This window comes from Engystomops pustulosus, chromosome 4, assembly GCF_040894005.1.
Source record: "Engystomops pustulosus chromosome 4, aEngPut4.maternal, whole genome shotgun sequence".
Taxonomy (NCBI): Eukaryota; Metazoa; Chordata; class Amphibia; order Anura; family Leptodactylidae; genus Engystomops; species Engystomops pustulosus.
In genome coordinates this window covers 180,445,669-180,464,366 of record NC_092414.1, presented here as the reverse complement: position 1 = coordinate 180,464,366, position 18,698 = coordinate 180,445,669, and the positions used below count along the sequence as shown (strand labels likewise).

The following is an 18,698-nucleotide window of genomic DNA, read 5'->3' as shown; positions in this document are numbered from 1 at the left end:
GAGAGGAGCTGTTTTTAGAAGAAAGCGGCCATCTTTTTCGATCTCCACACATCCCCTTTAAATGTGCTTTGCGTAAAAATTAGGGGAACGATGCACCAGGGCAATGATGAAAATTACTGCCCCATATTGTAGAGATGCCATGATTGTCTATAGTGGGAATACCTTTTGAATAGGGGATAGTGCTGAATATTTACTTGCAGTCCAAAGTTTAGGGATCATGTGTGTAGGACCAAAAGACAAACTTGGCTCCGCTACTTCAGCCTATTGATATGTACTGCGTCCCCCTTTATCTTCCTGTTTGTGGGCCCCTTATCTGCCTCTTGCTGCCAGGATACTGTGATGATGAACATCCCCCTTCAACATCTCTCCTGGTTGCTGAGACTTATGGCTGCGCAGCGGCCTCGTGCTGGAATTCTGCTTATCTCCTCTGTCTGCAGCTGCTCAACACAAAGCAGATGTGCGCTGCTCCGCATACGGATTTAATCCAGTCACAAGATGGACGCTGAAGATCCTCTCCTATAAGGCAAACTGGGACACCCGTATGTCCTGCTGGGTTGGCGGCCAATCGGCAGCATGCTTTAGACAATTGTGGTTACACATTGCACATTGGGACACTGTGGTCTAGTGACATTCACGTGCACACTGCTTACTATTACCCATCAATTGGCTTGTTGGATTTTGGTTCGCAGTTATTTCCCGTAACACTTTTTGTTTATCTCAATTTTCATGGACTCTGTTCTATATACATATAAGATATCCATATCTTTTTATGCCAACCTTCTTTGTTAAAAAGATGTTCCCAGAGATGCAATGTAAAGGGAACCAGTCGCCAGGGACCTCATTTTCACTACAGGCAGGTTACAGAAGCCCATTGAAGCTGCACTGCAAATATGTATTTCTGCTTTCTCTATGCATTTGCATTACAATATAATTGTGTGTTATAACTTACCTTGCATCCTGACAGAATCCTCTGTGTAGTCCCAGGGGTTGGGCATGTGACTTGTCTGTGTAACTCACTCATCAGGTCTTGGCCCCCACCTATGTGCTCCTATATAGCTCCTTCCTTCTGCTCCATCACAGAGCTCACAGCCTGGTGAGCTGACCTCAGTGGGAGAGGGAGGAGCTGTACAGGAGTACAAAGGTGGGGGCCAAGAGCTGAGGAGTCTGCAGCACAGACAAGTCACATGTTGTTTTTTTTTAATGCATCCAAACCAAAGCCCAACCCCTGGCACTACACAAGGTTCTGTCAAGTTAAGTTATGACACACAATTATATTGTAATGCAAATGCCTAGAGAAGGTAGAAAGACAATTTGCACTGCAGCTGTAATGGACTTTTGCAACCTGTCTTTAGTGAAAATGAGGTCCCTGGTGACAGGTTCCCTTTAAAGTGTAACTGAACTTTTAATGAATCTGCATAAATGAATAGTTTAGAAGATAAAAGTAAACTTTGTAATATATTATAGTAAAGAAATCTGTCCACGTGTGCTTCTTTTTACTCTGCCTTTCTTCCTTATTTAAGCAGCTTGTGTAAATCAACTTTCTGTCCTGTATCCACTTACAGCTTAGAGATAAGGGGATGCTGATAAAGTGTCTAATGACTTAAACTCTTTACAGTCAGTCCCTGGATAGTCTAATCTGCTAACAGAGCTTAATCGTTAAAGAAAACATTTTCTACAGCTCAGAGGGTTTCAGATACCCTGCTCACTACAGGAGAAAGAACAGAAAAAGTCACAGAGAATCTGCTTTACTTAATAAATTATAATACAGGCAGTCCCCGGGTTACATACAAGATAGGGTCTGGAGGTTTGTTCTTATGTTGAATTTGTATGTAAGTCGAAACTGTATATTTTATAACTGTAGATCCAGACAAAAACTATTTTGGCCCCAGTGACAATTGGAGTTTAAACATTTTTTGCTGTAATAGGTCGAGAGACTATCAATAAAGCTTCATTACAGACACCTTACAGCTGATTATTGCAATCTGGGACTATAGTAAAGCAGTCAAAAAGCTTCACCAGTGGTCATATGGGTCTGTCTGTAACTATGGGTTGTCTGTAAGTAGGGGACCGCCTGTACTATTATCACCTGCTTATTTAATTTTTTCCGCCTCCTATGTCTCTACCTAGATATGAGGAAGTCCTGGAATTCCTATTGATGACTACTCATGGCCACAACAGAAACACGGAGACAACTGCTTCCAGCACTGTAGCAGCAAATACCTTATCAATATGAGGTGTTCATCAACTATTGATGGCCTACCCTGCATTATAATAATGATTCTAGTCCCCTCTTAGGGCATTGCTCACTTAAAATCCATCCAAAAATTAATAGAATACAAAAAAATTACATATGTGCAATCATAATGAAAGAAAAGGGATCAAACGTGAAGTCACATCCAAGTAATTGTGGGTCCAGTTGATGCAGTTTAGGTCCAGTGCAATACGAGGAGCCCAAGTGTGTAGATTGTTCACCTAGCACCCCCCAAATCCAGGCAGGAAAATCTGAAAACGGAGCATAAATATTAAGATTGTGAGATGTTGGATGTGTTTATCTTGAGTAATACACCCTGAGGACATTATAGTTTTGTTACCGCTCTGGCCGGGTGCTAATGGACGGACTGTTGACAACTACACTAAGCAAAAGCTATTTATAACATATGGAGGTCTCCTGTAAGCACCGCACTTGTCATAGGTTCCCATTGTTACTGACACAGAACATATGTCCCCTCTGCTCTTCGGGACGTACATCTTTGCTTTTTGGCTAATTCTTTTATTTACCTTAAAGGTACGTTAAGATAAATACATCATTTATAACAGGAGTCTTGGCTGCGGCTACAGACATTACACAGGCTGCTCCATACTATAGATAATCTATGGGTCAGTATACATTATATATCCAACTTCACTGCACTGCTGTACTATACATATATCCTGTATGACTGATTTAAATACATTGCTATTTTTCCTGTCAAATATGACAAAATTTGCAACAGTGTCTGGAAAAGTAGGACAGAATCCGAATAGCCGCCGCTCGGATTAGTGAAACTCCACCGATACTAAAAGAAATTCATTACTATCAGATTAGTTGGGTTCAACGTGCAGCATCCCTCTGGATCTGCTGATAAACAGTAATGGCTGTACTGAGTCGCTGCAGCTTAGTTCCCCATTCAAATGAATAGGAGGTTATCTGCAGTACCATGGTCTGACCACTACACTAAGCTGTTTCCTGTTTCATTCTCTGTAGCTGCTGGGTACAGCTGATCTGTGGGGGGTTTGGTTGGTGGACCCCCTCAAATTTAGGAGCAATTTAGGAGATGGATATATTATTAATGTCCTTGTTTTGTGTGCATCTCCTCTATACATGCCAGCTGTCCCTGTGATTGATGCTGATGGGTGTTAGGCACAGAACTTAAAAGGAACTTGTCATCAATAATTGGCCTAATAAAGCACTACCAGTATGTTGTCAAGCATCTGAACAGCTTCTAGATCATGTTTCTTTCATGACCCAGTGTGGTGACATCAACGAGAAAATTAAGTTTGAAGTGAGATGTTAATTGGTTGTATAAAGTCAGGGAGGGGGAGAGTTTAACAGTGAAGTCAAGCTTCCCTGCCTCTTAACACCTCCTCCCATGTGCTTGACATTATGTGCTGGAGATCTGGTCAATAATGTTCCTGAATGCAGGGCTATAATTACAATGAAAGTGGCATTCTAAGGCAGGGAAAGCTTGACTTCAGTGCTAAACTCTCCACCTCCTTGACTTCTTAAAACCAATCTACATCTTGATTCGCAGTTGATTTTGTGGATGATGCCACCACACTAGGCCGTGACAGAAACATGATCTAGAAGCTTCCCAGCTGCTTGACAACAGACTGGTAGTTGTTTATTAAGCCAATTTCTGATGACAGGTTGCCTTTAAAGGACATCTAGCACCAGGATCAAGGATTGTAAACCAAGTACACTTACATGTTGATATGTCCCCCCTCTGTCAGGATCTGCCCTTCTTACACAACTCCGTACATCATACATATAAAATACAAAATTTGGTATTTCCATGATCATACTGGCACCAAGAACAAAGGCGATGTGTTTAAAAAGAAAGACTGTCAGAAAATCCAACTGCACCAAATGCCTAATAATTAGATAATCCCACTAGGAAAGACATTGAGGGGAATTAATTAGTTAGAATTCTTAGTAGATATGCGTACCCCCAGAGGTGCTCCAGTGCCTGTACCTACTATGAAAATACTTACCTCCGCTCCTCTTAATCTTGTTCCAGGCGGTGTTCTTCTCTAACCTTGAAATGCTGGAATCGCCTAAAAATGAAACTTATAATCAGCAGCGACCTAACCTCCCTCTCTCAGCATGGGATAGGTAGGTGGCGATGCGTGCATGATTAGCAGCCTGGAGCACCGGACATCTCGTCCCTGCGCTCTGTGCTGCTAATTATAACTTTCTTTTTTAGGTAATCCCGGCGTGTCAAGCTTAGAGACAAACACCACCAGGATCAAGATGAAGAGGAGCAGAGGTAAGTATTTTCAGTCTATTTTTCGTTACAGGTACTGCTGGATTTCTTTAAGAAAATCTATCGTCTGATTCATGTACAAAGCTGCGTCACTGACTGAATCCTCTTTGCAACCTGATGTAGGATCTGGGCTTGTAATAGTTTTTTATGGTCTCCTTTTTCCTAAAAATTATATCGTAAAAATATGCTAATGAGCTGTAAGTGCCCTGAGGGCATCACCAGAGCCCATCCTGACTGAGGCTGCACAGGCAGTGACACGCCTCCCAGAGCACTTGCTGCTCATCAGCATATTTTTACAACCTATCTGTTTAGGAAAAGGAGACCATAAAAAAATATTACAAGGCCAGATCCTGGATCAGGGTGCGAAGTGGATTTAGTCAGTGATGCTGGGTTATGAGGTATAATCAGACGGTAGATTTCCTTTAATTTTTAAAACAACCTAAAATGTTACTTTGAGGGGCAATGATTTACTCCTGCTGCGGTTTTAGTAATGAGCAGTGAGAGAACTATATTTCTAAGCTGATCATTATTGGTATTTACTGTAGTAATATTCCTATAGGGGACAGGCTGGCTATCCTCCCTTTATCCTGCCCCATTACCTTTATTTATGTCTAGACACAATCTGGAACCATTTCAGAGGCCGGGCTTATGAATCCGCTGTTTTTTAGGGGCCCACAATTTGCTCTTTTCATAAGCAGTGACAGAATCTGCCTTCCCATGACCATATATATTGGTCGGTGAGCGAAGGTGTCACTTTAAATCTGTCAAGGTATTAATGCAGGACAGATCTGTGTGGGGCAGATGGAATTAATCTGCCGTGTGCTTTATACTTCCTTAATACTCACTATTATGTGAAGTCTGGGGCTTGGTCTGTAATAGTTATGAGAGAAGAAAACATGCAATGATGCAGAACTATATTATGTATTTGTAATAATATAATGGCTCCCATCTGTATGACATATGGTTAATAGCCACCTTCAGGAAAAGTAATGGAAAGCATGTGCAATTAGACCCTGTCTGAATATCTATGTGGATGTATAATGTCCAGATGCAAATTATTTTAGGTCCTTCTCGCTTATCACCTCTCTAAATCAAAAAAGCCATTGCAGATAATAGGTTCTTGAATCAGTGACTATAATAGAAATCACTCATCACCTCTCTAGGAGGAGAAACATACATGACCAGAAGTCTTGTAGATCAGGGGCGTAACTACAGCGGAAGCAGCCATAGCAGCCGCTATGGGGCCCACAGTGTCAGGGGGCCCCCAGTCATCTGACCTGATACAATAAAGAATGGAGGATGTGCACCATTATATCTATATTGTACTGCACATTGTCCAGCGTAATATGTATATAACATATACTGTGATGTATATATGCGGTATCTGTGATGTGTATATGTCTGTATACACTGTATTTGAGTATGTTGCATATGGCACTGTTTGTATGTGTATATGCACATGAGTGTATTTATATTTGTGAGTATACTAATATGTATAGTTTTTAAGTGGGAAGGGGGGCCCCATGCAGTAGCCTGCTAGGGGGCCCTGTGTCTCCTAGTGACCTCACTGTTGTAGAAGGTCTCTCAGTGACAATGATGGATGTCAAAGAATGATAGACATCCACTGTTGGCATCTTATAAAAGGGATGGTGCTAATGTTAGGGCCCCAATATGTCCAAAATGAAGTTGGCTTTGACCTCACACGTCATGATTTCAAGTTAGGTTGGGTTGACATCTCCATTTCTCATCTACAAAAAAGACTTTAAGTTCAGAGTGGTAGATCACCATATTCATGCAATGCTTCAGCTCAATCCTGGTCCCTACTCAAGGTTGGAAGTTAGGATTGGAATTTATTGTTTCTTTACTTGGTAACTAATCTGTCCTTTGTAGTGCATCTGGAGCCTCTAAGGATATGGGAGTGCTGTATCCATCTTTAAAGGTTGTTGCATTGTAATTCATAATTGTGTTCATAATTTCATGGAAAAACAGGAAAAAAAATAGTGCAATATTGTAAGGTCTGCGTCAGAGTCTTCTTCGTTTCACGCAGGCAGGTCGGGGAGACATTGACTTATTCTGTCATTCACTTTGTAGGGGCTAAGCTTAGGTCTCACTGTCCTGTTTGTCTTCCTGAGTCCTAGTCCCCATTACCGATATTCTTTGTAAATGGGTCTTGTAAATAAGAAAGAATAAAATTTGCAATGGTGGACTCATACCAAGCCTCCAACATAGGCTTAACTTTAGATATCAGATGTTTCCACCTTTCCACCCTTTCTTGTTCCTCTGGGAAGTCATCTGATTTGTTTCCAGACTTAGGATGTGCTCTACAGTGGGGTCCTAAAACATAACCAGCCAAGATCTCCATTCATTTCCATACACTGAAACCTAATAAAATGAAACATTGAACCTTCAAATGAATATTTAGGCATTGTGGTATAGGCCAGTGGGGGCACTCAGTTGCCTCACATTGTGCACCCCAGCCATGCCCCCTGGACAGATTTTTACCAGACATGACTCAAGACCTCCTCCTGCCGTCCCAGGGACTGTAGTAAGAGTGAGAGGGCATGGAGAGGGTAATGGTATCATTGAAACCATTGCACTGGCCCACACGACTCCTCCAATCATAACTTGGATCTCCCCTCTTTCTTTCAATAGTATTAGTGTCTTCAGATGCCAATATTGTTGAAAGCTGTGAGAGAGGAGTGTGAAATGCGTATAAAACAAGTTGCTGCTTAAATTGCCATGTTGGCACCAAAATTGAGTGGGTCTTGGTATGCAGTTTTGCTGCTCAGTTTACCACCACTAGTATAGGGCAATAAGATCCAACTTTTGAGTGGGGTCCTCACATTGAAGAGTCTGGAGTCTTACTGTTAAGTATTCTTGTCTATGTCAATGGTGAAAAAGTCTTTCTTATAGGTGTAGGGGATGTCCTCTTGTTTTGGTTAGGCCTAGGTTTCTGTATTGTTCAACTTGAAGCTCCTTAGATCAGACCTTGGGTAGATTTCAGTTATACCCAGTGCAGGCTTTAGTAAATATGTGTGGGCCAGGGCATCCTACGCCCTACTCCTTCCCGTCCACATTTCCAAAGTGGTGAAAGGGTAAGAAAAACCTCACTATTCCTGACTGTGCCCCATGCCTTGAATGCTACAAAACTGGAATGATTAATCTGTTCCAATATCATCTTATATTATAGACGTTTGGACACCTTCCAGCTCCACGGCTGGTAGCTACTACTACCTCTTACTCTCTACAGCATACCTCCCAACTTTTGGAGAAGAGAAAGAGGGACACAAAGCTCCTCCCCCTTTTTCTAAGCCACGCCCATTGTCCAACCCTCAAGCATAGTATAATATCGAACTTGATGGTCCCCAAATGCTACAACGCCCCTTAATTTGCCCCCCTTCCCGTGGACCAATATAATATCCCCTAATGCAACTCTGTAACATGTAAAACATATAGACTGTCCTCCAGTCTCCTCCTGTAGCCTCCAGCCCCCTGTCCTCCTCCTGTAGCCTCCTGTCCTCCAGCCTCCTCCTGTATCCCCCTGTCCTCCAGCCTCCTCCTGTATCCCCCTGTCCTCCAGCCTCCTCCTGTATCCCCCTGTCCTCTAGCCTCCTCCTGTATCCCCCTGTCCTCTAGCCTCCTCCTGTATCCCCCTGTCCTCTAGCCTCCTCCTGTATCCCCCTGTCCTCTAGCCTCCTCCTGTATCCCCCTGTCCTCCAGCCTCCTCCTGTATCCCCTTGTCCTCCAGCCTCCTCCTGTATCCCCTTGTCCTCCAGCCTCCTCCTGTATCCCCTTGTCCTCCAGCCTCCTCCTGTATCCCCTTGTCCTCCAGCCTCCTCCTGTATCCCCTTGTCCTCCAGCCTCCTCCTGTATCCCCTTGTCCTCCAGCCTTCTCCTGTCCTCCAGCCTCCTCTTGTAGCCTCCTCCTGTCCTCCAGCCTCCTCCTGTCGCCTCCTCCTGTCCTCTAGCCTCCTCCTGTCGCCTCCTCCTGTCCTCCAGCCTCCTCCTGTCCTCCAGCCTCCTCCTGTAGCCCCCCTGCCTCCTCCTGTAGCCCCCCTGTCCTCCAGCCTCCTCCTGTAGCCCCCCTGCCCTCCAGCCTCCTCCTGTAGCCCCCCTGTCCTCCAGCCTCCTCCTGTAGCCCCCCTGTCCTCCAGCCTCCTCCACGTGTCCCCCAGTCTCCTCCTGTTCCCCAGCCTGCTCCAGCATCCTCCTCCTGTCCCCCAGCCCCTCCATCCTCTATCTTCCTGCTGTCCTCCAGCCTCCTCCTTCTGCTCCAGCCTCCTCCTTCTGCTCCAGCCTGCTCCTGATTTCCCAGCCTCCTCCTCCTGTCCCCCAGCCTCCTCCTCCTGTCCCCCAGCCTCCTCCTCCAGCATACTCCTGTCCCCCAGCCTCCTCCTCCAGCCTCCTCCTCCTGTCCTCCAGCCTCCTCCTGTCCCCCAGCCGCCTCGAGCATCCTCCTGTCCCCCAGCCCCTCCATCCTCTATCTTCCTGCTGTCCTCCAGCCTCCTCCTTCTGCTCCCCAGCCTGCTCCAGCCTCCTCCTGTCCCCCAGCCTCCTCCTCCTCCTGTCCCCAGCCTCCTCCTGTCCCCAGCCTCCTCCTCCAGCAGCCTCCTGATTTCCCAAACTCCTCCTCTTGGTGATCGGCTGTCATGGTAGCCTAAAGTCCCATTGAGACTAGTAGGCCTGCCATGTGTAATGATCTCTAATAGCAGATGAGAGGCTATTAGAGATCAGCAGTAATATTGCTATACACTAGTATTCCAGTATATTATATTAGAGAGTCTAAAATAATGGTAACATTTTTTTTTAAAAATTGAAAAAAAAGAAAAATTTTAAAGCAACCCCCTTTCACTAGATCACATATATACACATCATACCTGTCACACTGCCCCCCCCCACACATTATATACCTGTCACACTGCCCCCCCACACATTATATACCTGTCACACTGCCCCCCCACACATTATATACCTGTCACACTGCCCCCCCCACACATTATATACCTGTCACACTGCCCCCCCCCACACATTATATACCTGTCACACTGCCCCCCCCACACATTATATACCTGTCACACTGCCCCCCCACACATTATATACCTGTCACACTGCCCCCCCACACATTATATACCTGTCACACTGCCCCCCCACACATTATATACCTGTCACACTGCCCCCCCACACATTATATACCTGTCACACTGCCCCCCCCACACATTATATACCTGTCACACTGCCCCCCCACACATTATATACCTGTCACACTGCCCCCCCACACATTATATACCTGTCACACTGCCCCCCCACACATTATATACCTGTCACACTGCCCCCCCACACATTATATACCTGTCACACTGCCCCCCCACACATTATATACCTGTCACACTGCCCCCCCACACATTATATACCTGTCACACTGCCCCCCCACACATTATATACCTGTCACACTGCCCCCCCACACATTATATACCTGTCACACTGCCCCCCCCACACATTATATACCTGTCACACTGCCCCCCCCACACATTATATACCTGTCACACTGCCCCCCCACACATTATATACCTGTCACACTGCCCCCCCACACATTATATACCTGTCACACTGCCCCCCCCACACATTATATACCTGTCACACTGCCCCCCCCACACATTATATACCTGTCACACTGCCCCCCCACACATTATATACCTGTCACACTGCCCCCCACCCCCACATTATATACCTGTCTCACCTCCTTGCACTGCTTCTGTATAACTTCTCATACATACCTCGGCATGCATGGCAGCAACCTCTACCGGGGTCTTCAGTAGCTCCTCCCACATAGGCGTCACATGGTCATGACCTCATCGAAGGTCCTTGACCACATTCACTGCTGTGATGATCCCCAGAGGTAGTGTGTGCTGCAGCCAGCAGGTGTGCCCTGCCCACCCGAACCCCCCGCCCCCCCCTCGCGGTTACCGCGGTTACTCTCAGCCAGGCAAGTCGGACCCTGGTCCCGGGACCAGGAGACGGGACTCAGTCTCCTGGCCCGGGACAATGCGGGGAATAGCGTGACATTCCCTTATCCTCCCGGGGCGGCGGGACTGGGGTTAAAAAGCGTGACAGTCCCGCCGAAAGCGGGACGGTTGGGAGGTATGTCTACAGTCCTGAAGAACATGTACATTAAAAACTCAATTGTGTTCAATATAATGATCTTTGTGATAAAGGAACTACTATGTTTAATTAGTTAAAGAGAACCCGTCATGCAAAATATCCCCCCTAAACAAAATATATTTTCATAAACTGCCATTAGAGAGCATTGCCTCTATCCCTTCATTGTCCCTCTACATGCCTGTAAACCTAAGCAATGAGGTCCTAAAGCTGTATGCAAATGACATGTGAAATGTCCAATGAAGCATTAGCATATTCAAGCTGTGCAGCCTATTCATGAGTGGGAGGCACAGCCACACCCCCAGTGCATGACTGACAGCCTGTATAATGATGTGAGGCTGTATAATGATGTGCTTCCTGGTGCTGGTGGCCACGCCCCCTGCAGCCTGTGTGTGCATGTGTGTGTATAGGAGATATACAGCAGCTCCAGGCAGCCATGTTACAGCAGAACATGTCAGATTCATGTGTAGCTGATGTCTGTGTCTCTCACCTGTATATTAGGAGGATGCAGCATGTCAGCAGATGCAGCACAGATACCAGCAATACTTTACTATACATTACACACAGACATGAGCAGGAGGAGGAGAGGGGAGGGGTAACAGGGGTGACATCACTGCCTCTGACCATGTGACCAGCCTCATTTACATAATAAAGAATAGATGATTTTATAATGATTAATGTATGAAATAACTAGATAAAGGCTGGGATGGGATCCTTGTGAGCAGCTCCAACAGGTAGTGGTGACAGGACAAGTGACACAGACCTGATGACAGGTGTCCTTTAAACATGGTGAGAATCCATACACAGATACCTTGGGCTTTACATAGTAAGTAGGGTGTAATAGCCAAGACGCAGGGGTAGTAAGTTATGACCAGGCTTCACAAAAAAAAAATACATTAGATTGTGATTTTACAGGATTAATATTGTCATAGTCTCAGGAGGTTACCATTACACTTATACTAGGTAATACTATCCTATACTAAGCTGTATATGAGACATGAAGGTAAAATATCAACCACTCATATATATTCCATTATAGACATGTGAATAGTGGATATTGTATCATTCCACATGCTCAATAAGCTGTAAAGGTCACATATTAGGAGAAATCAGCTGACTGGAGGTCATGTCGGACATTTCATGTAAATAAATGAGATTTGGGGTCAAGTCATATGTTTGGATTCTGGAATGTGTAGACATAATCCCGATTCTATTTCCAGGGTTAGGGCTTATCCTAATTTATTCCATCATTTTGTGGATATGATCAGCTACAGGTGGTCCCCTACTTAAGGACACCTGACTTACAGACGACCCCTAGTTACAGACAGACCTCTCTCCCCACTTTGACCTCTGGTGAAGTTCTCTGGATACTTAACTTTACTCCCAGACTGCAATGATCAGCTGTAAGGTGTCTGTAATGAAGCTTTAATGATAATCCTTGGTCCTGTTACAGCAAAATATACTGAAAATCCAATTGTCACTGGAACAAAAAAAAAATTACAATTATAAAATATACAGTTCTGACTTACATACAAATTCAACTTAAGTACAAACCCAAGGAACCTATAACCCGGTGACTGCCTTTATATGTGATATATCACATATATCATTGTGATGGTACTGTAATGGGCCAACTGTGGTCGTTATTATGGTAGGAAGGGAATGTTTTTGGACTAATTGTGACTATTTTTAAGAGTGTTTTTCGTGGAGGCATGACCCCTCATGCTATTAGTGCATATATACACTAGATAAACCCACTCAAGACCCCCTCTGTAATCAATATGGAAAGCTGCTCTATGAAAGTTATGAAAGAATGGACCAATCCTTGTATTCTAGTATTTGAATGGCTGCATTTTAAAGGTATTTTCTGGTACTATGATATAGAGAACATATCCTTGGGATAAGGTGTAACTATCAAATGGGACACCCCACAATATGCTATAGCATTCAGTCTCGTCCAAGCATACCGAGCACAGTGCCATACATTTAATAGTGGCTGAACTTCATATGGTAGCTCAATCCCAATTATATAGCTCAACAGTGGGGGGTGTCCAACCGAGGCCAATCTACTGGACTGGAAGAGTCAATGTGGGCTTGACACTCATGACTCGCATTGAATATCCGATTCCTGCAGTCGCTGTCACTGGGATAATAGCAGAGAGCAGAGCCGCAGGTCCACCGCAGTTCTGTGTAGGAATCAGCTCTCGGGAGGGCACCTCAGTTCCTGTTGAAGCACCCTTACAACCTGCTTGGGAAATTAAAAACAAATCCCTGGTTCCCCTGCTGTCTGTCTCACCTTCCCTCGATCCAGTGCTGGCTCCGATGGTCCGGCGCGCGCGTCTGGCGCTGGCCAACTGCCCATGATTTTACATTTCCGGCCCCTTTCTGTGTCTCCTGCCAGATCTTTGTGCTTCTATGCCTTAGAGTAAGTTGTGCTCCATGCCCTGTGCGCTAGTCTTGATTTCCCGTTGTGACCTCGGTTCTGTTCCTGACCTCGCTTTTCCGCTGCCTTCCCTGACCTCCTGCTTTGCCTTTGATATTGATCCTGCGCTGCCTTTCTCTACCTCCTGCCTGTCCCCGACCACGATTCTGTCTCACAATTCTGTACTTGGCCTTGGCCGCCACCTCCGCTCCCAGGCGTCGGCTTACATCATTGTCCACGGTGGTACAGAGGGTCCACTGACCCTGACAAATATCTTGATGTGAACAACCTTATGTATACAGAGGAACTATAGAAATGTGAATGCCACTTTCCTATGTGTTTTTTTTTTAAATTGAATTTCATCCAGTAAAATATGGTAAAGAAACTCAGATAACTAGTGGTTCTCTAGGATTCTTCTACAACAGAGACATGTCTGTTCCTTGCAGCAGAAGGGCTCACAGACATCATGTATTGAGGTGAGGTTTTCTCTGTGGTTTTTAACATGTGGCGGATCCTTGATATGTGACGACTTCTAATAATCTACTATGGGAGCCATAAGGAAGTAGACATGAAAGGTCCAGTAGGATAATAATAGCAATAACTATTTCCTGATTATCCAGAGCCTTAAAACATTCTTGGTGCGGGTCATCATCTGTGAATGTAAGGGGAAGGCCAAATTATTCCCCTACCCCCCCTATATCTACTATTATTACCACTGGGACTACATCTTACACTTCTTGTCATGTGACTGTGGACCAGTTAAAGGGGCACTCCAGATAAAGCAGATACACAGTGTAAGGCAACCAATCAGAGCACAACTTTCATTTTCACACAGCTGTTTAAAAAATGAAAGCTGAGCTCTGATTGGTGTTCATGGGTAACTAGAATAGTTTTACCTCAGACACTTACGATACATTCCTGCGTATTTGCGCCAGTGGCTTTCTATAGAAGTCTATGGGAATGTGAGAAATACTGATGTGGAAAAGGATGTAGAGAATTTGTTCTGTAATAAGTGTACAGAATTATTAGCTATTCAGGGTCTAAGGAAAGTTTTACCCCATTACAAGTATATAACTATTTTATGGCTTGTTACAGTAATGGGCCTGGAGTAGGATTCTTTTTTGCGGCTTCGATGGTCACACATTGTTATCTTGCTCTCATGATGGCTGCTCTTGCCCAAAGCCTTAGGAAAACAAGACAAAATAAGAACCGGTGCTGCTATCCCAATGAATTACTGAGATTGTGATTATTTTTTTATTCCCTTTGGCCGAAACGTCAGAATCGCTTGTCCATTACTTCCAGATGATCAACATCCAGATGTTTGGATGCCTTCAAATCTAGTGATTAACCCTCTCAGTGGCCCCACTCCCTTTTTAGACTTGTTTTTGTAATAGGATGCAGATATCATTGGTAGAGGTTTATGTCAAGGTTTCTGAGATGTATCCATATAGTGGATGTATATACAGTATATATAATACACACACATATACGGTATATATATATATATATATATATATATATATATACACACAGGAGGTCCCCTACTTAAGAACACCTGACTTACATATGACCCCTAGTTACAAACGGACCTCTGGTAATTGGTAATTTACTGTACTTTAGTCCTAGGCTACAATAAACAGCTATAACAGTTATCACAGGTGTCTGCAATGAAGTTTTATTGTTAATCCTGGTTCTTATGACAACCCAACATTTTTAAAATCCATTTGTCACAGAGACCAAAAAGATTTGAGTGGGGTTACAATAATAAAGTATACGGTTCCGACTTACATACAAACGCAACTTAAGAACAAACCTACAGAACCTATCTTGTACGTAACCCGGGGACTGCCTGTATATATATATATATATATATATATATATATATATATATATATATATATATATTATTTATTGGGCCACGAAATGTATTGTTATAAACTTTGGATGTCGACTTTATCTAATCTACAAAGGGTTAAATGAAGGAATGTACCAGCCCCGCAGCAGTCAGGGAGCCAACACATAAAGACAGAGTCTTGACCCCATTAGCTTGTGTCCCCATCCACCAGCACTAATTGCTCATTAAAAAAGCTTTAATGAACTTGTGCATGAATGCCCGGGGTTCTTGAACCTGCTGCTGGCTTCTGCCTTCTCTTTCTGCTCAGGAGAGATGTTTTGTTAGGTTGGAGTTATGGTGCGGGGACTCAAGTACCTGGCGGACGAACGATCATTGACGGAATTGCGAATCCTCATCAGAGAAAGGGTTAACTGACGTGCCATTTGCAGTCAAAAAAATGCCAATTTTTCTTCTCAAATATTGGGTATTATGACTCTAAAAAAGAGCTTCTGCAGCAGCTGTGGGGATTATATTTAAATCTGGTTCGGAGGCTTCATATACCCTCATGTCTTGGTTTAGGTAATACTGTATATTTGGATTATGATATATTTATATCCATTTAGGGGAATTTTACCATAAAGCCTCAAAACTACAAACTCCGGACTGTTAGGAGTCATAGTTTTGTAAAATCTGGAGACCACTGCATTAGGCATCTCCCGGAACAACTCTTTAGATGAATAACTAAACAAAGGGGAAGTCTATGTGATGCCCATACATGATCCTCTCCATCGCCATACAATGTTATTTCCTTTCTACTGTTATTCTAGAAGTTTTCTGCACCAGCCCCCCCCCCCCCTTTTAAATTCCATTTTCAGTTCCAGCTGAATTTTCCGGGACCCCTGACCCAGCATTGTGATTTTCGGTAATGGCAGGAAGTGGGATAAGTGCTGGCACTTGTAAAACTCCACCTACAATGAGTGCAAGTTCCTGTAATAAAGGACCATTCAATGTATGTTTGGACCCAAAGTTTAGGGACAATCCTTTTCTTCCCGTTCCATAATCATCTCTCTCACCACTGACTAGTGGCGGGGAGATAATATCACAGTTGATGGTTAAGACGGGTCAGGTTTACTCTTTGGGTGCCAAAATGGCATTTTCAGATCACTGAAAAGTGATTGTGTCTGAAAGTCTTTGATAAGTAATTCTAGATTTAATGGTTAGTATCATAATTGGAAACCCTATTCATATAGAAGAGACATTTTCAGATTGTCATAAAATTTATTTTGATGTGAAAACTATCAAATACATTTCCAAAGGCCAACAAAATTGTGAGCAGCCAATAAATGCCTGATGTTATCTGAGATTCTTATCTTTAAAATGACACTCAAATCATCTTTCTGGGTGCTATAGAACTAAATGTAGGGGCTTCTGAACTCACCATCCCCCTGCAGCCTCTAAACATGACTCATCTCAGGCAAAATATGACTGTTCTGTGCTCATTTTCCCATGACTTTGAAGGGGATTTTTTAGAGGTATATGAGCGAGATGTCACGTAAAACAAGGGGCGCTGGAGTGAGAATAACACGCAGCTGGTATGAGCTATGTGAGACTTGTGGGGTAAATTATAATGTTCTCTATGTCTAGTAAAAAAACACATGAGAATGTTGGCTGTGTAACGGCGAGCTCAGGCCAGAGCTTTGAACTATTACTACAAGTCATGAGCCAAACACTGAATAGCATGATGCTCAGCCAACACTACACATTCCCTATACACAGGGCTGTTTCATGTGTATACGGCAGGCCATGGATTATCATTCATCATCTGAATTATATCATAGATAGCAGCAGTAATTGTTGTGTCTATGGTATTAGAATGGAGAGGTCAGATCGGTTTGTTTTAAGGTTGGGCGGGGTCACCCCTTGTTGACTGGATGTGAGCTCAGAGGACACAGGGGGATCATATATCAAAAACTTTACAAGTTAAATTGATATCATAGGATCATCCTTAGTGTCGAGTCATTGTGGCAGATTTATCAAGCTGTCTAAAAGTAAGAATGTTCTCATTTGCTGATGGCAACCAATTACAGCCCAGCTTTCATTTTACCAGTGCTCATTAATATTTTAAAGGGGAGCTGTAATTGGTTGTCATGGGCAACTAAGAACATTCTAATTGATAAATTTGCCCCATTGTCTGAAACTTAATTGTTCTTGTATTAATTTAATTTACATTAAATATTTAACTAATAAATGTTTTTTTCATACATTTTTTTCAGACTCCTTAGCGATAATAAGATTACTGTTTTGAAGAATGGCTCATTTTATGGACTTCTGGACCTGGAGAGACTGTAAGTATTTAGGTGGTTACCTTTAAATTCTGTATATATTTTACGGTATATTTGTCTTTATGGAATATAAAAAATGCTATGGATTAAAAAAAAACGTATAGGGGTTGACCACGTTTCAATAAATCTGTTCCATTAGACATGTCTCTGCATGTATACGTACCTGAGCCTTTGCCTCCTTTGATAGATTCAGCCTTTCCATGTTCTCACCATGCTGCCCTCTGTATATATACACAGCTTCCTCTCTATCACTGCTCCAGCCCATCTTCATTGCATCACCCTCTCTCTCTCACAGACCAGAAAATGGTAAGGTGAGAGAGCAGGACGACTTATTACTCTCCTGCTACAGCTCCTCCTATTCAGCAGAGCTCAGACATGTAAACCAAAAATCATGGAGAGTTTGCACACAGCACACAAGTAGGAGTAGTAGTAGTAAGAACCAGGACTGCGGAATAACTTGATTAAGGCAGTAAAGGCACATGTACAACTTATGTAAAAGAGTGGCCAACCCTTTTAATGGCAGCCAAAAGCACAATGTTTATGACATCCATCAGATAAAAGAAATCCTTTCTCTCAGAGAATCCATATTAGAAGGTGTGACCCCCAGAATAAGACAGACTTTGAAGAGGTAGGGAATGGGAGCTGATCTGTGTTGAGCTGATTGGTTGGGGGTGGTTAGTGTTTGATCCCCACTAATCTGATATAGATGACCTATCCTTAGGATAGTACATCAGTATCTGAGTCCTAGTCACCCCTTTATTACCACATAAGATTTCCTCTCTCTCTTCACTTTGGCTTATATTAGGGGAGGGGATCAAAAACAGGAGACCCCTTCTGCGAGGTCCCTATGCTTTCATGAAAAACAAGGAAATTCCTAAATAACGACCCATTTGTGTAATGTCTGTATCAAAAAACACCCCATTTTGCTGCATTATTGTCCCAAGATTGTGGGAAAATCATGCATATGGTTTGCCAAAATCAGACCAAATGGACAATATTACTTAGTGTGACTTCAGCCTTACAGGTCTATAGAAAAAGTTTCATCTATGAAGCAGATTCTTCTTTTTGTGACTTGTGTGTAGTATTGAAGCCCTAGATAAACTTCAGTACTAAACAAAGCCTGTAGCCGGATGGAGCATTACTATTCTTTTTTTTTAATGGGGGTTTTCCAAGTTGTTAAAAAATTTGTCTTCAGTAGGAAAAAAACAAAGGTGTACAATTCTTCTCACCAAAGCCTTTGGTCTGTTCTGCGCTGGGGAGTTCTCTGTATACATATGTCATTGGTCCAAATCATCACTAGCCTCAGTAGTATACAGCCCGTTGAGGCCTGTAATTTGCTGTAACGGTGAGGTGACAGCCATATAAGGAACTGGGAGGCAGCACTGGAAGCATTGGCTGGAAGGACAGGTAAGTATAACTTG

General features: G+C 43.5%; 1 protein-coding gene and 1 long non-coding RNA gene across 2 annotated transcripts in view; one reads left to right on the top strand and one right to left on the bottom strand.

The window, feature by feature from the left end:
* The window catches only part of LOC140125715 (uncharacterized), a 52,015-nt gene extending 41,353 nt beyond the window's left edge, over positions 1–10,662 (bottom strand). Inside the window, exon 1 of the long non-coding RNA XR_011854710.1 lies at positions 10,298–10,662. This is a non-coding gene — a long non-coding RNA (uncharacterized lncRNA). The remainder of the gene's footprint in view (positions 1–10,297) is intronic.
* Positions 1–18,698, top strand: part of ADGRA2 (adhesion G protein-coupled receptor A2) — a 140,456-nt gene that overhangs the window by 52,617 nt on the left and 69,141 nt on the right. The window contains exon 2 of the mRNA XM_072148805.1: positions 17,209–17,280. Within this exon, the coding sequence (XP_072004906.1) occupies positions 17,209–17,280 (72 nt within the window). The remainder of the gene's footprint in view (positions 1–17,208; positions 17,281–18,698) is intronic.